The sequence below is a fragment of the Anopheles coluzzii genome, chromosome 2, assembly GCF_943734685.1.
Source record: "Anopheles coluzzii chromosome 2, AcolN3, whole genome shotgun sequence".
NCBI classification, from domain to species: Eukaryota; Metazoa; Arthropoda; class Insecta; order Diptera; family Culicidae; genus Anopheles; species Anopheles coluzzii.
Window position 1 is genome coordinate 55883479 of NC_064670.1, and position 13989 is coordinate 55897467.

At 38.5% G+C, this 13989-nt stretch overlaps 1 protein-coding gene across 1 annotated transcript; it reads left to right on the plus strand.

Annotated features, from left to right (window-relative positions):
• The first annotated feature begins 370 nt into the window (after positions 1-370).
• On the plus strand, positions 371-8802 carry LOC120952138 (uncharacterized). The gene is made up of 4 exons (XM_040371307.2): positions 371-618; positions 3856-3949; positions 7934-8226; positions 8321-8802. Exons 2-4 carry the CDS (start codon positions 3877-3879, stop codon positions 8438-8440), a joined length of 486 nt encoding a protein of 161 aa, XP_040227241.1. The 5' UTR covers positions 371-618; positions 3856-3876; the 3' UTR covers positions 8441-8802.
• Positions 8803-13989: the final 5187 nt, after the last annotated feature.

Here is a 13989-nt window from a genome sequence, read left to right on the forward strand (position 1 = left end):
CGCACCAGCAGAGCAATGACGAGCATCAGCTACAACCAACTCATTACAACGAAGCGTGGTGTTGTACAGTGCACTATTTGTTGCTCCCGATCCGACGGTTGGCTCCCATTTGGATTTACTCTGCAGGTCGCACTGATAAGGAAGCCAGCAAGCGCACTACCATCCCGGCCAGTGGATCCTTCTGTCGCGGTCTGATGTCGTCTCATTCTAGTCCACGAACGGAAGCTGACGGTGAGGAAGCGAAACCGCCAGCACCATCGCCACCATCATCACCACCTCCAAGAGATGAATGGTACAACGTCGTGGCAGACTGGTGGAGCTAGAAGGGTTGCCGGTATTTTCGGCCGTATAAAAGGTAACCCGTTGTCTTTGGCATCAACCATTTGTTGCTCTAGCGTGCTCGTGTGCAGTGTGCAAGAAGAACCGATCTCCGATCCCGTGGTGAATGTCCTCGTGTACAAAGTGCTGTTTGGCAAAAGGTGCCGAAAGGGCAAGTGTGTACTAAAATAAGTCTGCCGTTAAGTTTGGTTCCGTGCTGCAGTGTGGTGACCGTCGGGGGGTATTCGTTGACTTGGTGTAAACACCGCCACCGCACGCCAGTAGGACCAGAAATATTCAGTGAGTAAAAGCACACAGGAAAGATTCCAAAATCGTTTCCATCGAAAGCAGAAACGGTGGCAATTAAATTATGTATGTAAGTTCGATTATGATCCGATGATGAGCATCCGGATGTGTTAAGCTGCTTGCTTTCTTCTTGGATTGGGTTCTGTTCGTTCGCATCTACGATGATGCAGTGCCATTAACTGTGTAGTATCCTTCCTGTCCTTTGATGAAGACGAGTTGCATCTTTTATACCAGATTCGTCAAATATTTAAATTGACTCTCGAAAATGGCTCCCCATTGAGCGACCCATTGGTGAAACGTGTATGGCGTATGGCGTAACGGACAGGACGGGCGACTGTTATCTAGAACGGCACTTGGCGTGTAAACTTTTGAGTGCAACAAAATAAAAAACGACTAGCCAGGCTTCTTGTCCAGGCAAGCACTGGGGGCTGTTCCTGCTCAACGAGAACACCGTTGGGTTTGCGGTGGTCAAAATTAAGTTAGCCCTCCTCATCTCATGCTCATAATTGGAATAGCACGCTTTTGGATACAATTTGCAAACCCCAGGTCAGGACCGATCGTGCTAAGGTGCTTCAGAGGGATTGCGGTAGCCGTACACATGTGCCAGAAGCGTCCTATTTGGTTTGGTGAATTCAGGGGACAGTTTGCATATTTGATAGTTTCGTAATTTTAGACTGCGCTTGAAGCCCAATATTTGCCCAGCAGGCGTCACACTGCACAGGTTAGTTAATGTAAACTAGCACGTTGCTCTTTACCGTTTATCGTACGGAGCCCTGCTAGTTAAACGTTGGTCAAAGGTCAAAGGGAGCAGTAAAAGCCAAGCAAAAATGCTCGGCCCATGTTGGTATTTTACTGTCCAAATCAAAGTTGTGTAAATGCTCATCAAACTAAAAACCACCGTCGGTCACCGGGTTAGTGTTTTGGAATCTTAAGGCCTTTTGCTAACACCTTTCTAGGTGCCGCAAACACCACCAAGGATCATGCACCTAAATATGACCAAAACCTTTTTGGATTTTAAATGGAAACGGATGATTAGGACTGGCTACCGTGCAAGATACGCATGCAGCGCGATTCTCTTGTTTTTTTTTATCATCCATCCTTAAAACGAAACTTTGGACTAGCGCTGGGAAGTGTGTATCAAATAATGTTGTCATTAATAATTAAACAGGCTTTTAGCACATTCATCTCAAAGGTGCGTGGTAATGTGTGATGAGAGCAACAGGCAGCAGCTCGTATTATATCCTGCTCGCAGTGAATGGTTTCGGTTTCGGGTGTGTGTGTGTGTGTGTGTTCCTTTGCTTGAGTTTGATTTCTAGGCTCTAACCAACCGTGCGGCAGTGAGTGTTACGTTTTATCAAGCACTTTGACAAACTCACTAAATCTGTTATTCTTGCTAGAGAGGATGAATATCAGTATGTCTCGGATCCTATGTGAAAGCAGAAAATAATTACCATTAATGCTTTGACGCACTACGACTTAGCCGTTTCCCTTGAAATGAAAAAGAAATCGAAATAAACGATGCACATGATATACATATAACTTTTCTTAATCCGTTCTTTTTAACTGCAAAAAGCTTACTAAGAAAATGTAAATGTGTTAGTTAATCATTAATTTGTAGCCCATCAATTCCTTCCATTAATACCAAACAGATACATAACATTAATTATAAAAAGAGTTTGTGCAGCTGTATGTTTCTTTTATGTAAATGAGTCATATAAATAAGAACTGTTTAGACAGTTGGCAAAATTAAACAAATTTCCCACTGTAACCAACAATGTAATATAAGTAAGCTAGGGCATTGAATTTATATTCGTTAAAAGACATGATTATCTCAACATTATTTGTACAGCAAGAATGATCTAACATATTGTATTTTAATCATAATTTCTCATAGAGTCCTTAGCATAGCATAACAATATACTTACATTTCATCCATTTTTCCATCTTGAAGCGACCATGTCGTTGTTTATAAAACAATAAACTGCACGAACCTGGAGTGAAGAGAGTAGATGTCCTTCATTTACATAAACATAAAATGTAAACCAGTAATGTATACAAAAGATTGCTGAAAAGGTTTAATTTATAAAAATGAAGACAAAATTTTGATTGACTTTGGGGATTTATCAAGCACACATCATTGCTATAAATGTAGACATTTATTTTAATCAGAAAACTGACGCCGAAAGCTATTTTGTGTATCTTCTTCTTGTATTTGACGTAACGTCCTTAAGGCTTTCAAGACTTAATTCATTGCCACGCAGACGGATAGTCAGTCATTGCTACAAGGGGACGATCCATTGTAGGATTGAACCCATGACGGGCATGTTATTGAGTTGTTCAAGTTGACGACTGTACCAGAGGAACGCTTTTTTGTATATTTTTGTTTAATTAAAACTGGAAATGAATAACCTTTCCGTATTTTCACATGATCTGTCTGTGGCGCTGAGAAGAAGTTCTTTTTTCATAGATTCTCAATTTCTAGTTACGGGAGATTTTGACGTTTATTTTGGCTAATAGTACTGAAACTTACATCCAAACCAAAGCTAAAAACAAAAAAAAACCTTACTGTACAAATTCATCTAAAACATGTTTCGTCTTTATCTGACTAATGTCGAATTACTTTCTGCTTGGTCAGTATTTAGGAAACAATCTCTTACGCTTGTTGTTATTTTGCTTTTCAGGGGTGAGGGTCAAGTTGGTTTAATTTGAAGCAAGCATTTCCTTTGTTAGTTTTATATTCTTCACAGAAGCATCTGGTCTTGCTATTGTGTCTAATGCTTCTCAAGGGGACAATGGTAAGGAGAATAACGTGAGCATTCCGCTCAATTTTCATCGTTTGACTTATGGTTTTCGTTAGTAAGGAGCACGTTTCCGTGTTTAATGTTGCAACCACTGAATTTAATTTACGTACCCACTGGTAGTGTTGAATGTTAACTTTTGACAGAAACAGAATGGATTATCTCATACCGTAGATAAACCCAACGTTCAATTCCCAATGGCAGGGAAACCGATTCCCTTCGCACAGCTAGGGTGTTGTTGATTAGCCTGTGATTATTTATTGGCTTGCGTTCGCTGATATTAATTATTCTTGCGAGAAGTGGCAATGAATGTGAAGTGGCGATATTGAAATAATTTTGAGTACCGTGTCCTACATAAAATGGTCGACACCAACGTGTTTAAAGATAATAAAACCCCATTCTAATAATTGTAAATCGTTATCTATCATTGCAGAGTTTAAATAACCACTCAAAGATGCATCAGCTATCCACAATCTGTTTCACCCTGGTCATAGTTTCTGTACTGGTACAGAGTACAAACGGAAAAAGTAAGTTATCTGTATACCATTCATTGATACTTAATACAAGATTATTGATTTTCGAAATGGTACTGTTGGCGTGGGGCATAACAAATCAACAAATTGTAGATTTAGTCCAAGCCGCTCATGCATGTTTGACCGAAAGGAAATTGAACTGTCCACTAGTCCCAACAGAGCACCATATCCTTTATTTTTGTAGTCTGAAGTGAAATTTGGAGCCGTCGTACGTTCCAAAGTTCTCTTTGAATGACTGCAAACGATAGAAACAGGTCACGAGCAACGAAGGTACAAATGAACTGTTTTCATACATCCACATCGCTCCATGGATGGCGGAGTGAAGAAGCCAAGACGGAAACGAACAGTCAACATTGGCTCTCATTACTATCTATAATATTATTATCATATTCTTCTCGATGTGCCATTGTGCGTTCAGCCACCAAGCTGCGACATGATGCAACATTCGTCTTGTGCACTATTTCTTTGCGCAGTTTTGTAACGCGGAAGCGTTTGTAGGACACTAAATTGTGTAGCAGTGGTGAGTGTGCACCATCACATGCACTGTTTTCATCTTGAAAACGTCGGTACCTGCTTAGGTACCGTCTGCTTCATTCAACCTGATGGCAGGAATCGCGCACAATTTTCCACTTAATAATGCTATCAACCTCGTTCGTTTGGTAACCCAACATAAATAAACGACACACACTTTGTCTTGGGCGAGCTTCCCTGCGCTACACCTCAGCGTACTGTGTACATCGGTTGAAAGAAGTGCTGTGGACGCTAGTAAGGTGACCCGTGACAAATATGTATTTTTACTTTCTTTAATTCTGCTCAACTCTACCTTTGGAGAATGAATACATTAGCTTACCTAGTACGTGTTGAGGAACCTTTGATGAAAGCTATGAGTTATTTGCTACTCAAGAAGTAATGTGTGGCAATGTCTAAAATGTTTACTCTGATTAAATATTTGTTTGAAATTGGTAATTTATTTTGACTCTGTTAAATATTGCATGAGAAGCCTAAATTACAGTTTAAATATTATTGTATTCAGGATGAACGCCTTAGGAGACGAAGGTCAAAACAATAAAGATTAACGCATATAGCGTTTACAGAATTTAAATATATTCATTTTAATTCAGAAATATATTTATTTTAGATACTCATGCGAAATTCTTATTTATTTACGAATAATAAACAACCATGCGCCTCCATGAAGTAAATTCTGAACAATTTTAGACAAGAAGAGAAAACATCCTAATGGATTCCATTCCAAACCGCTTTCACATATGGTTCACATTCAGAATATATTATACTACTATTGCAGACATTATCAACTGAGTAAATACCAGGTTTTTTATTAAATTTACGCAAAACCTCATTTTTGTGATATTTTACTATTAATTAAATGAATGATTCAACTGTTATCATGGTTTATTTATTTTTATTTCTTTAATTTAATCACGTTTTTATTTCTTTAGTCATTAATTAATGAATTAATGAAATTATTTATTTATTTTTTTATATTGTTATTTATTTATTTATTTTGTTATTCATTTAGGGGAAACTTACCTATAGTGGTGGTAGTACCAATAGTGGTGGTATTGCACTAAACTGCGGTGCCTACGATAAATTAAAAGTAATTAAGTTATTTATGTTAGTGTGAAATGTTTTCTGGCCTTTATCAAAGGGCGTAAAGGTTAAATGGGGCCATTCCGTTACTTAATGACCTAAAAATCCATTATTTTGTGGAATGTGTCAACATTTTTCTAAAATCCTTAGGATTTCATAACGAAACTCATATATCTGTTAACGTTCTAAATGACCACATAACCACGGAATTACTAGTTTTTCGACATAATTGTTATGAAATGTTATTGTTTTACTAGAATTATTTGCCTTTTGACCATATTTATGCATTTTTAAGTGTTTTTAACGATAGTGGCATTATAGGTACACCAAACAGGCATGTTCCTATAGTGGTCTAAGTTCTAAAATCAATAAAAGCAGGTAATTTTACATTTTTTCGACGACATTTTTGACATTTCGTACTGTTTTCATTAAAATGAGCAACATAAATGAGTTTTCTGTAAGTAATTTACCAAACTAAGGTCAAAATTCGCTTATCTAGTTGAGTGAAAAATCGACCTCTAATCAAGCTTTCTCTTCCGGGTGTGGTAGGTTGACGACAGGTGTGATGCTTTAGTCAATATTTTCATCAACCAAATTCATACATTTTTTACGATCAAATTATGTAAGAATTATGGCAGTAATCCTTGCTATTCACACGAAAACAGCTTCAAAACTAAGTTCCATATATATTATACACAGTTTTTGAGGCATCTTTGTTTACCACCACTATAGTAACACAATACGACGACTACAGGAACCATACCACCATTATAGGTACAACGAAGCAGTCACAAAAATATGCATTTTTTCGTAAATTTGATATGTTTTGCGGTAAAAATGGTTGTGATTACGAAGATAAAACATATTCCAATTGCTATGTGTTCAAATATTCATGAATTTACCTTCCTGACACTTTAAATCCATTAAAACACATTTGTACCACTACAAATTGCACCACTATTGATACATTTACCCTATGTATTCTTATTTATATGTTTTTTATTTATTTTTTTAGGTTTATTTATTTATTCATTTATTTTATTTATACTTAACATTAGTAGTGAGACATTTAAAGTTCATAAAATGCGAAGACGATGACTTAAAGATGGATTTTTCCTAGTCACATTCCAATAAAATATGTCTGCTCTAAGATTGTTGATCTTTCAGTCGGCGACATTGGGGCCCTTCACGATTCTAGTCAGTTTTTTGTAAGGAGTTTGACAGTTGGAGGCTGAAATCATGTAAACACTCCATACAAAACCACACATAAAACTAGCCTGTGATTTTCAGTCTAGATTATTGTAGCCTCAAAGCTAGAATTAGTTTCGAGTACCTGCTCGAAAACACGGTGTTGTTTACATTTACCCCAATGTGCATTAAAGAGCTCACGTGGTGGAATCTAGAATCAAAGTGTATGTAGTTCAGGTGGTCTCATAGTATGTTTTTTAAAACCAAATTTGAATATCACTTTTTGACAGGATGGGTGAAAACTTTTGTTCAAACAAGCTTTCTGGAGGCTTGACGAATACTCAAAACACTCTTAAAATCTTCATTCAGAAACAAAAGCGATAAAAATCAGTCTTCTAAATTCATACACCTTGGGATAAACCCACCTGTATATTATACCGACTTAGATAGCTGCTGCTATACAATCCAAACAGCTGACAGGCTGAAATTTCAGCCTACGAACTTAAAACGGAATGGGCCCCATTATTTGATTTAGTTTATTTTTTATTTATGAAAGTTAACTTTTCTATTTCATTGGAAAGTATATGAAAGAATTTCATCATTTACTTCTTCTTGGCATAATGACCTACGCGATCATACTTCTTCTTTGGCACAACAAACGTATCTTATGGGGTTCGTATCAATAGGCATCTTATGGGGTCCAATTAAGTCATCCCAACAAAATGTAATTGTTTTTCTATTGTTTCATTTAAACAAACTCTTTGGTTTATGTTTTGTCTTGTTTTTTTTATCATATTTTAATTGGTTTGAAATATTGATATGAAATTCGTTCCGAGCCAACTAGGTACGTTCTGTTCCTTCGATCTACCGTTTGAATAAAACAGTATCTTTCGAAACGTACGGTAAGCATAGTTTGCAATGTGAAAATCGTTTTCTCGTTGACGATTGAGCACAAATAATACAAATAGTGAGTTAAAAACCTAAGTTTATTATTCAATGAGTTATCATAATTATTTATTAAACACATTATGCACTACACTTATATGAAAGAAGATTCAATAAACTTATATTATTTATTCCATTCCTTTCCAGTAAGAAACTTATATCTTACTTCTTTTAGTTAGTTGAATCTCTTAACATTTCTTATCATTAACAATTCTACCTCTTGATATTCTCCAGGAGGATGCGCCGCTTTTGGCCATGCATGTTACGGAGGACATGGCAAACGATCAGGATCGTCCGCATCAACCCTTTATCCGGATGGTCTTGATCCCTCCATGGTTGGGCTGGAAGTTCTACCAATCCCATACTCGAAGCTGGCCTTGGACAAATCTAGATCGATGGATTCTGCACCAGAAGGCATGCGTTTGACAAATGTATATGGATTTGATGTGCCTGCTGCTTCAACCCACCGCACAGAAACGCGACCAGGAGAACTAAAATATGCAATCTACGCAATGCTAAGACAGCTGGTAAGCTGACTATAAAGTCAGATTTGGGAGTCCGACGATTGTATTTTTTACAGCAAGAAATTAACACATTTCAATCTTTCGCTTTCCTATTCAGATGGATGAAGCAGCAATCAATCGACAGGAACAATCGCATCAACAACAACAGGCACAAACCCTGAATCAACCTCCATTTCCACACGAGGCTGCGAGTGTAAGCGATATTGAGCGCAAGTAAAACTATGTCGAGTCAAATTTTTTTGACCAAATGGATCTACTGCTCATCTTGTCAAGAAATTGTATCCTGAATTTAATGAGTTTATATTTGCGTGAAGAAAGAAATAAAAAGCACACACGCAATTTAGTTAATTATCGGCACCAATTTAGAGACTAAAAAATAATATGCTCCAGCAGTTAACCTTTAGCGTTGAGCAATGTAAATATAACCAGAAAAAAATACGCAGCATGGTGAAAAAATGTGTTAAATAGTTACATAAGCAATGATTGCCAAACGCAAATGAGGATGTAATAAAACAAATAGTTAGACGGAACTCGTCATGGCTGGGACAGTTTCGTTTAATTATTCCCCAAAAAAAATCATATTCGTTTAGTTGTGTATCTTTTTTTATATGTTTAAAGCTACGATACAAGGAAAGATGATTCTACATTATACCTAAAGCGCTTAACAGATATCCGACATGCTTTATCACCGTTTATTATAAGATCACTGGACTTATTCTTCTTCTTATTTTATTTTATGTAATTCATACGCGAACATGTTGGCCTATACAGGCTTTCGAAAGTTGTTCAGTACCACAGCATCCGGGTAATCAGTCCTTGCTTCGGGAGGACCATTCCAGGCCCACGACGGGCATGTTGTTAAGTCGTGCGAGTTGACGACTGTACCATGGGATTCTTATAAGGCGCCACAACCTAATCATTCTAGGCCAGTCCGCCACTAACTGGCTTGACTATTAATTGGTAAAACCATAACTTGTTGGATTAATCAGAGCAGTCCATCGTTTGGAGAGCTCGCCACATTTAAGATTTGATACCATCGCGGGCATATTGTTAAGTCGTATGGCTTGTAACATGAAACCATTTTTGAAAGATGATGTAAATTAGCGCGTGGCCACCAAGGTGGATTTAAAAATATCAGGTGGTGGACTCTAGTGCATTTTGACAATTCGTCATTTGACGTAAGGTCCCCAGGATTCAAACTTTGTTTACATTAATTAAATTTGTTCATTTAATTTATCTACCCCATTTTTTCGATCAAATATTCTTTAAAAATATATTTTGGACTTTGCGAGTTCTTATTTAACATTAAATCATGGATGAAAGTGTGTTATTTTGTGTTATTTCGTGAATTTATTCTATAATTCTTTGTGTTTTCGACATTTTTGATGATAAAAATTAAGAAACCCTTAATTTTTTTTTTTCAATTTTTACATTAATTCCTCATTATCTACGAGCCACATGGACAATTTACTCATGCTAGCATGATTTTAAATTTCGTGCATAAACAAGTCATCAAATCTTTTGTTAATATATTACATTTTTTCGATAAAATCAATAGACACACTAAAATGCACATAATAACAAAGAAATCTGTTATATTTGCTAAGCTTTGTGTGCAGAAACCAATGGTTAACGGTTCTAAAATGACGTGAAGTCCCTCAACTATGGCGACCCCCCAAAGGCCCTAATCCACCACCTGATATTTTTAATCCTCCTTGGTGGCCACGAAGGTGACAAAATGTTGAACAAAATTTCAACTTTGTCAAAATTGCTTGTCAACTGCAAAAATGAGCTTTTCTCGTGGCTACACCAAAAATATACACAAGAAGGACAAAAAGCTCCAATATCTGAGTATCATCGATATTTTGTATAAGGCTACTAAGTAGAAGACTACTGGTTAGAATCGTACCTTGTCAATCGATCGTATGCTGTATCTTTCTCACGGTGCCATTCAAGGTCTTTCATTGCATCATCTGGTGTGCCACAAGGTTGCAACCTGGGTTCTGCAACTACTGTTCGTACTGTTCATCAACGACCTATCGTATGTAGTACCTGTTGTGGGCAGCCGTGCCGACCCCTGGACTTGCCGTGGTAGTTGTGCTACCACTGGTCAATGTCCAGGGGACGACAGTGTGTCACGCACACTGTCGTACGCACACTAAGCGCGGGCCGCTTAGTGTGTGTTGTGCGCCGGGACAAGCAAGTGTTGCGAGCAGCCGGTCGAGCAGGGCTCCCGGCAGGGCACGGTACGGCTGGCGCGCGGCCGAGTATTTTATTGTGTATTGTGCTTGTTGTTATTATTTATATTGTGTACTGTTATATTAGTGTTTAATAAAGTACCTGAGTTCAAGCCAAAGACACAACAGTACCAGCAGCGAATCATTTAATGTATGCAGATGACATTAAAATCTACATGACGATAAAAAATGACACAGACCACTCCGAGCTACAACAATACCTTCTCGATTTTCACCAATGGTGCAATCGAAACCGCCTGAGCCTCTGCATTGAAAAATGCCGAGTCATTTCATTCACACGAGCACGAGAAATTAAGAACACCAGCTACACAGTTAACGGTTTACCAATAGAACGCACTAATGCTATGAAGGATCTCGGAGTCATACTTGATTCAAAGCTGTCATTTGACCAGCAAACAGAGGAGGTGATTACCCGAGGTAATCAATTGCTTGGCATGTTGTTTCGGATAACAAGAGATTTCAAAGACCCAGTCTGCATCAAAGCGTTATACTGTGGTATTATCCGCCCGGTACTCGAATACGCCTGTGTCGTCTGGAAGCCCTCAACCCAAAGACTTTCTGAGAGAATGGAATCGATACAGCGTCGCTTATCCCGATACGCAACACGCTTGTTACCTTGGCCACCTGGCAGTCAGTTACCACCTTATGAAACGCGACTTCTGCTCCTCGGACTGCAACCGCTCCACATCCGACGCCGTACCGCACAATAACTATTTGTGGCTGGTTTACTGCAAAGTAACATCGACTGTCCTTCCCTACTCCAGCAGTTAAACTTTTACGCGCCTGCTGTTCAGCTTCGCTCTCGTCCGTTACTTGCCCTGAACCGTAGTCGAACTGGATATGGATCTAGAGACCCCCTCAACTCCATGATTAGGGTGTTTAACGAAGTTCGTCATTTGTTTGATTTTGGAACCTCAGTGCAATCCTTTAAAAACAGCCTTAGAAGCGAATTATTAAGATGATCTTACTACTTATTTTAAACTAATATTAGTCTTAAGAACATTCACACGGATCCATTGTTATCCATTGAACGAGTAATAAACAATTAAACAATTAAACAATTAAATAGGTACATAAATCAATAAGAAACATGCATTTTAGCACTATTATCATAGCAATGGGCCACAACTGCGCCAAATAGCTGTTTGTTTACGCTTTTTCGCGAACGTTAAACATGGTCACTTTTTGTCAACTTTTGTCAACTTCATTTCTAGGATACAAAATTTTGACAAAAGCTCAAAAAAGTGACAAAAGCTCACGTTTTGAAATTTTTTTAGGCATTTTGTCATCCCATCGCCTTTCGCCTTATGATACCAAACAAGGTAAAATTTATATGTCAAGCTTTTCTAAATGTACTCAGAATTTTAGTAACATATACTATTAATCCATTACATAAGAATCTATATAACTGATTCATATGATATAAATATCATAATAGTTTCTAATGCAAGAAATGTCCATTTAATTGTATTTGTTTTCCTTTCTTCACCTTTCTGATTTTCCTGTACAGATGGCGCTGTGTAGACTTTGTGCTGCGGAGCTTTTCCAAAAGCTTTAGGTTCAGTACTGTGCCTGGTCTCAGCTAAAGTCTATCAAAACAATCAACCCGAAGCTTTACTACAGTCTTTCAGTGCACCGCAAATATTTGTTGGTGTGCACGAGCATCTACTTCCTGGGCGTGCAGCCGTGCCCGGTTATGGATTCCTAGAATTGTTTTAATAGGGAAACGGAGTGTCCATTGCTACGGTAGGTCAATTTGGTTGAGAATTAATCGCATCCGATGTAGTCCTGCGCGTATATCGAATTGACCACCAATTGCTCAAGCTCGTGAGTAAACATTTCAAATTGCAATAAAAACAGCTATACCCATGCTACGAGAATGGCTGTGGGCTTTTAGCAAGTGCAATCAAACATGAGCTAACGCTCTCGCTTTCTGGTTGTTCTATTGCGGATGATTCCACTTGTTGATCGCGTAAATAATGCTCTTGCGAAGGGCCTCCTTGCTCATCTTCCCGCGTGCACGCTGCGCTAGCATTAGCGGAAGATACACGTGGGCTTACGAAAAGTGTCATCAATCAAAACTGTTTATGCGTGTCCTGCTTCGCGTTTCCCGTTCACCCATCCACTGATCACCCGTTAATGAATGACAGTTAGGCGTGCCAGGACACAGCGATTGAGATAACAAGTTTTGCGAACTGTGAAATATTCGTCCTGATGGGACTGGTGGACACTTTAGCGAGCACAAGCATCGGACAGGATTCGTTCGTCCTCTCCTAACACACTGACAATTGGATGCTTCATTCAATCTGTTTGATGAGGAACAAGATAAATGAGCTTAATATAACTTGTTTAGTTTTAAAATAGCCTGTCTCATTTCGCTCATATTTTTATTCACAGTCAGAAGCAATACGACCAAATTCCACTTGACCAATATAAGGAAAGTATAATTCCACCTGTTGAATGTATAGTTGTAGTCTGAGTCACACGAAAAAATATCAAATAATCCAAACAAGTACAATCAGTCCTTGCGTGAATTCAACCACATGTATCAACGAGGGATCTAGTGGTAAATAACGCTACAAGTATTGACGAAAAAACCGACATAAACAACGGTTACCACACTCGAACCAATTGTAGTGTATGGCTATGAGTTGAATATACAAATAAAAACATCTTCGTTTCACCCACCACATCAACCAGACAAGCGGCACGCATTTTTTAACCAAGAACCCCGTTTAGTGATTTGCATTGGCAAGGATTCTCGCCAGCGTTTCACTCCGTAACGCAATCGCTTGGACGAGTCTTTCCTTTGGCGGAAACGGAGAAGAGCGATGGACGATAAATCATCACCCGGGGGCCAAACGGATTACCGAAGGGTATGGTAATACGCGTGGTGTCATGATTTATGGTTTTCTTCTCGAATGATATGAGTAGTGATCTGTTTCCGCGATTTTTCCACGGAGTGTTTTTGTGTGCATGCCTTTACCGCCGGCACCGAAATAGGTGACGTAATACAAAAACCACAAATACATGGGCAAAAACACATACGGCCGCCTGGGCAACATGTTCACCGATGAAATGGTATGCTCGGTTGGGTCAATTATTTCCTTTCTTGCAGCAGGGCGTGCAATATTACCAGACACACAGCAGCGTGTGTCAATTATGGATGTATGGTTTCACCGCACAGCCAAGCATGCACGAAGACACATCAGCTCAAATTTATTTACATCGACAGCTACACTTTAGTGAAGCAAGTGAACCGTAAACCGTATACGATAAATTGCCGGACGACCAGGGCGCTATTTTAGTTTTTTCTCCATGTAGCAAATAGTTTGCAGGCAAACCAAACAACACAATAGCTCTATTGTTTATCATTTCATGCACAGAGCAATTGAAGTATCATTGTGTCATTTATTAAATGTAAAATTACAACTACGACAACGATCCTTTACGCACTTTTATCACAGTTAATCTGTGATTTGCGAATCGGCCTGATGAAAGATGCCCA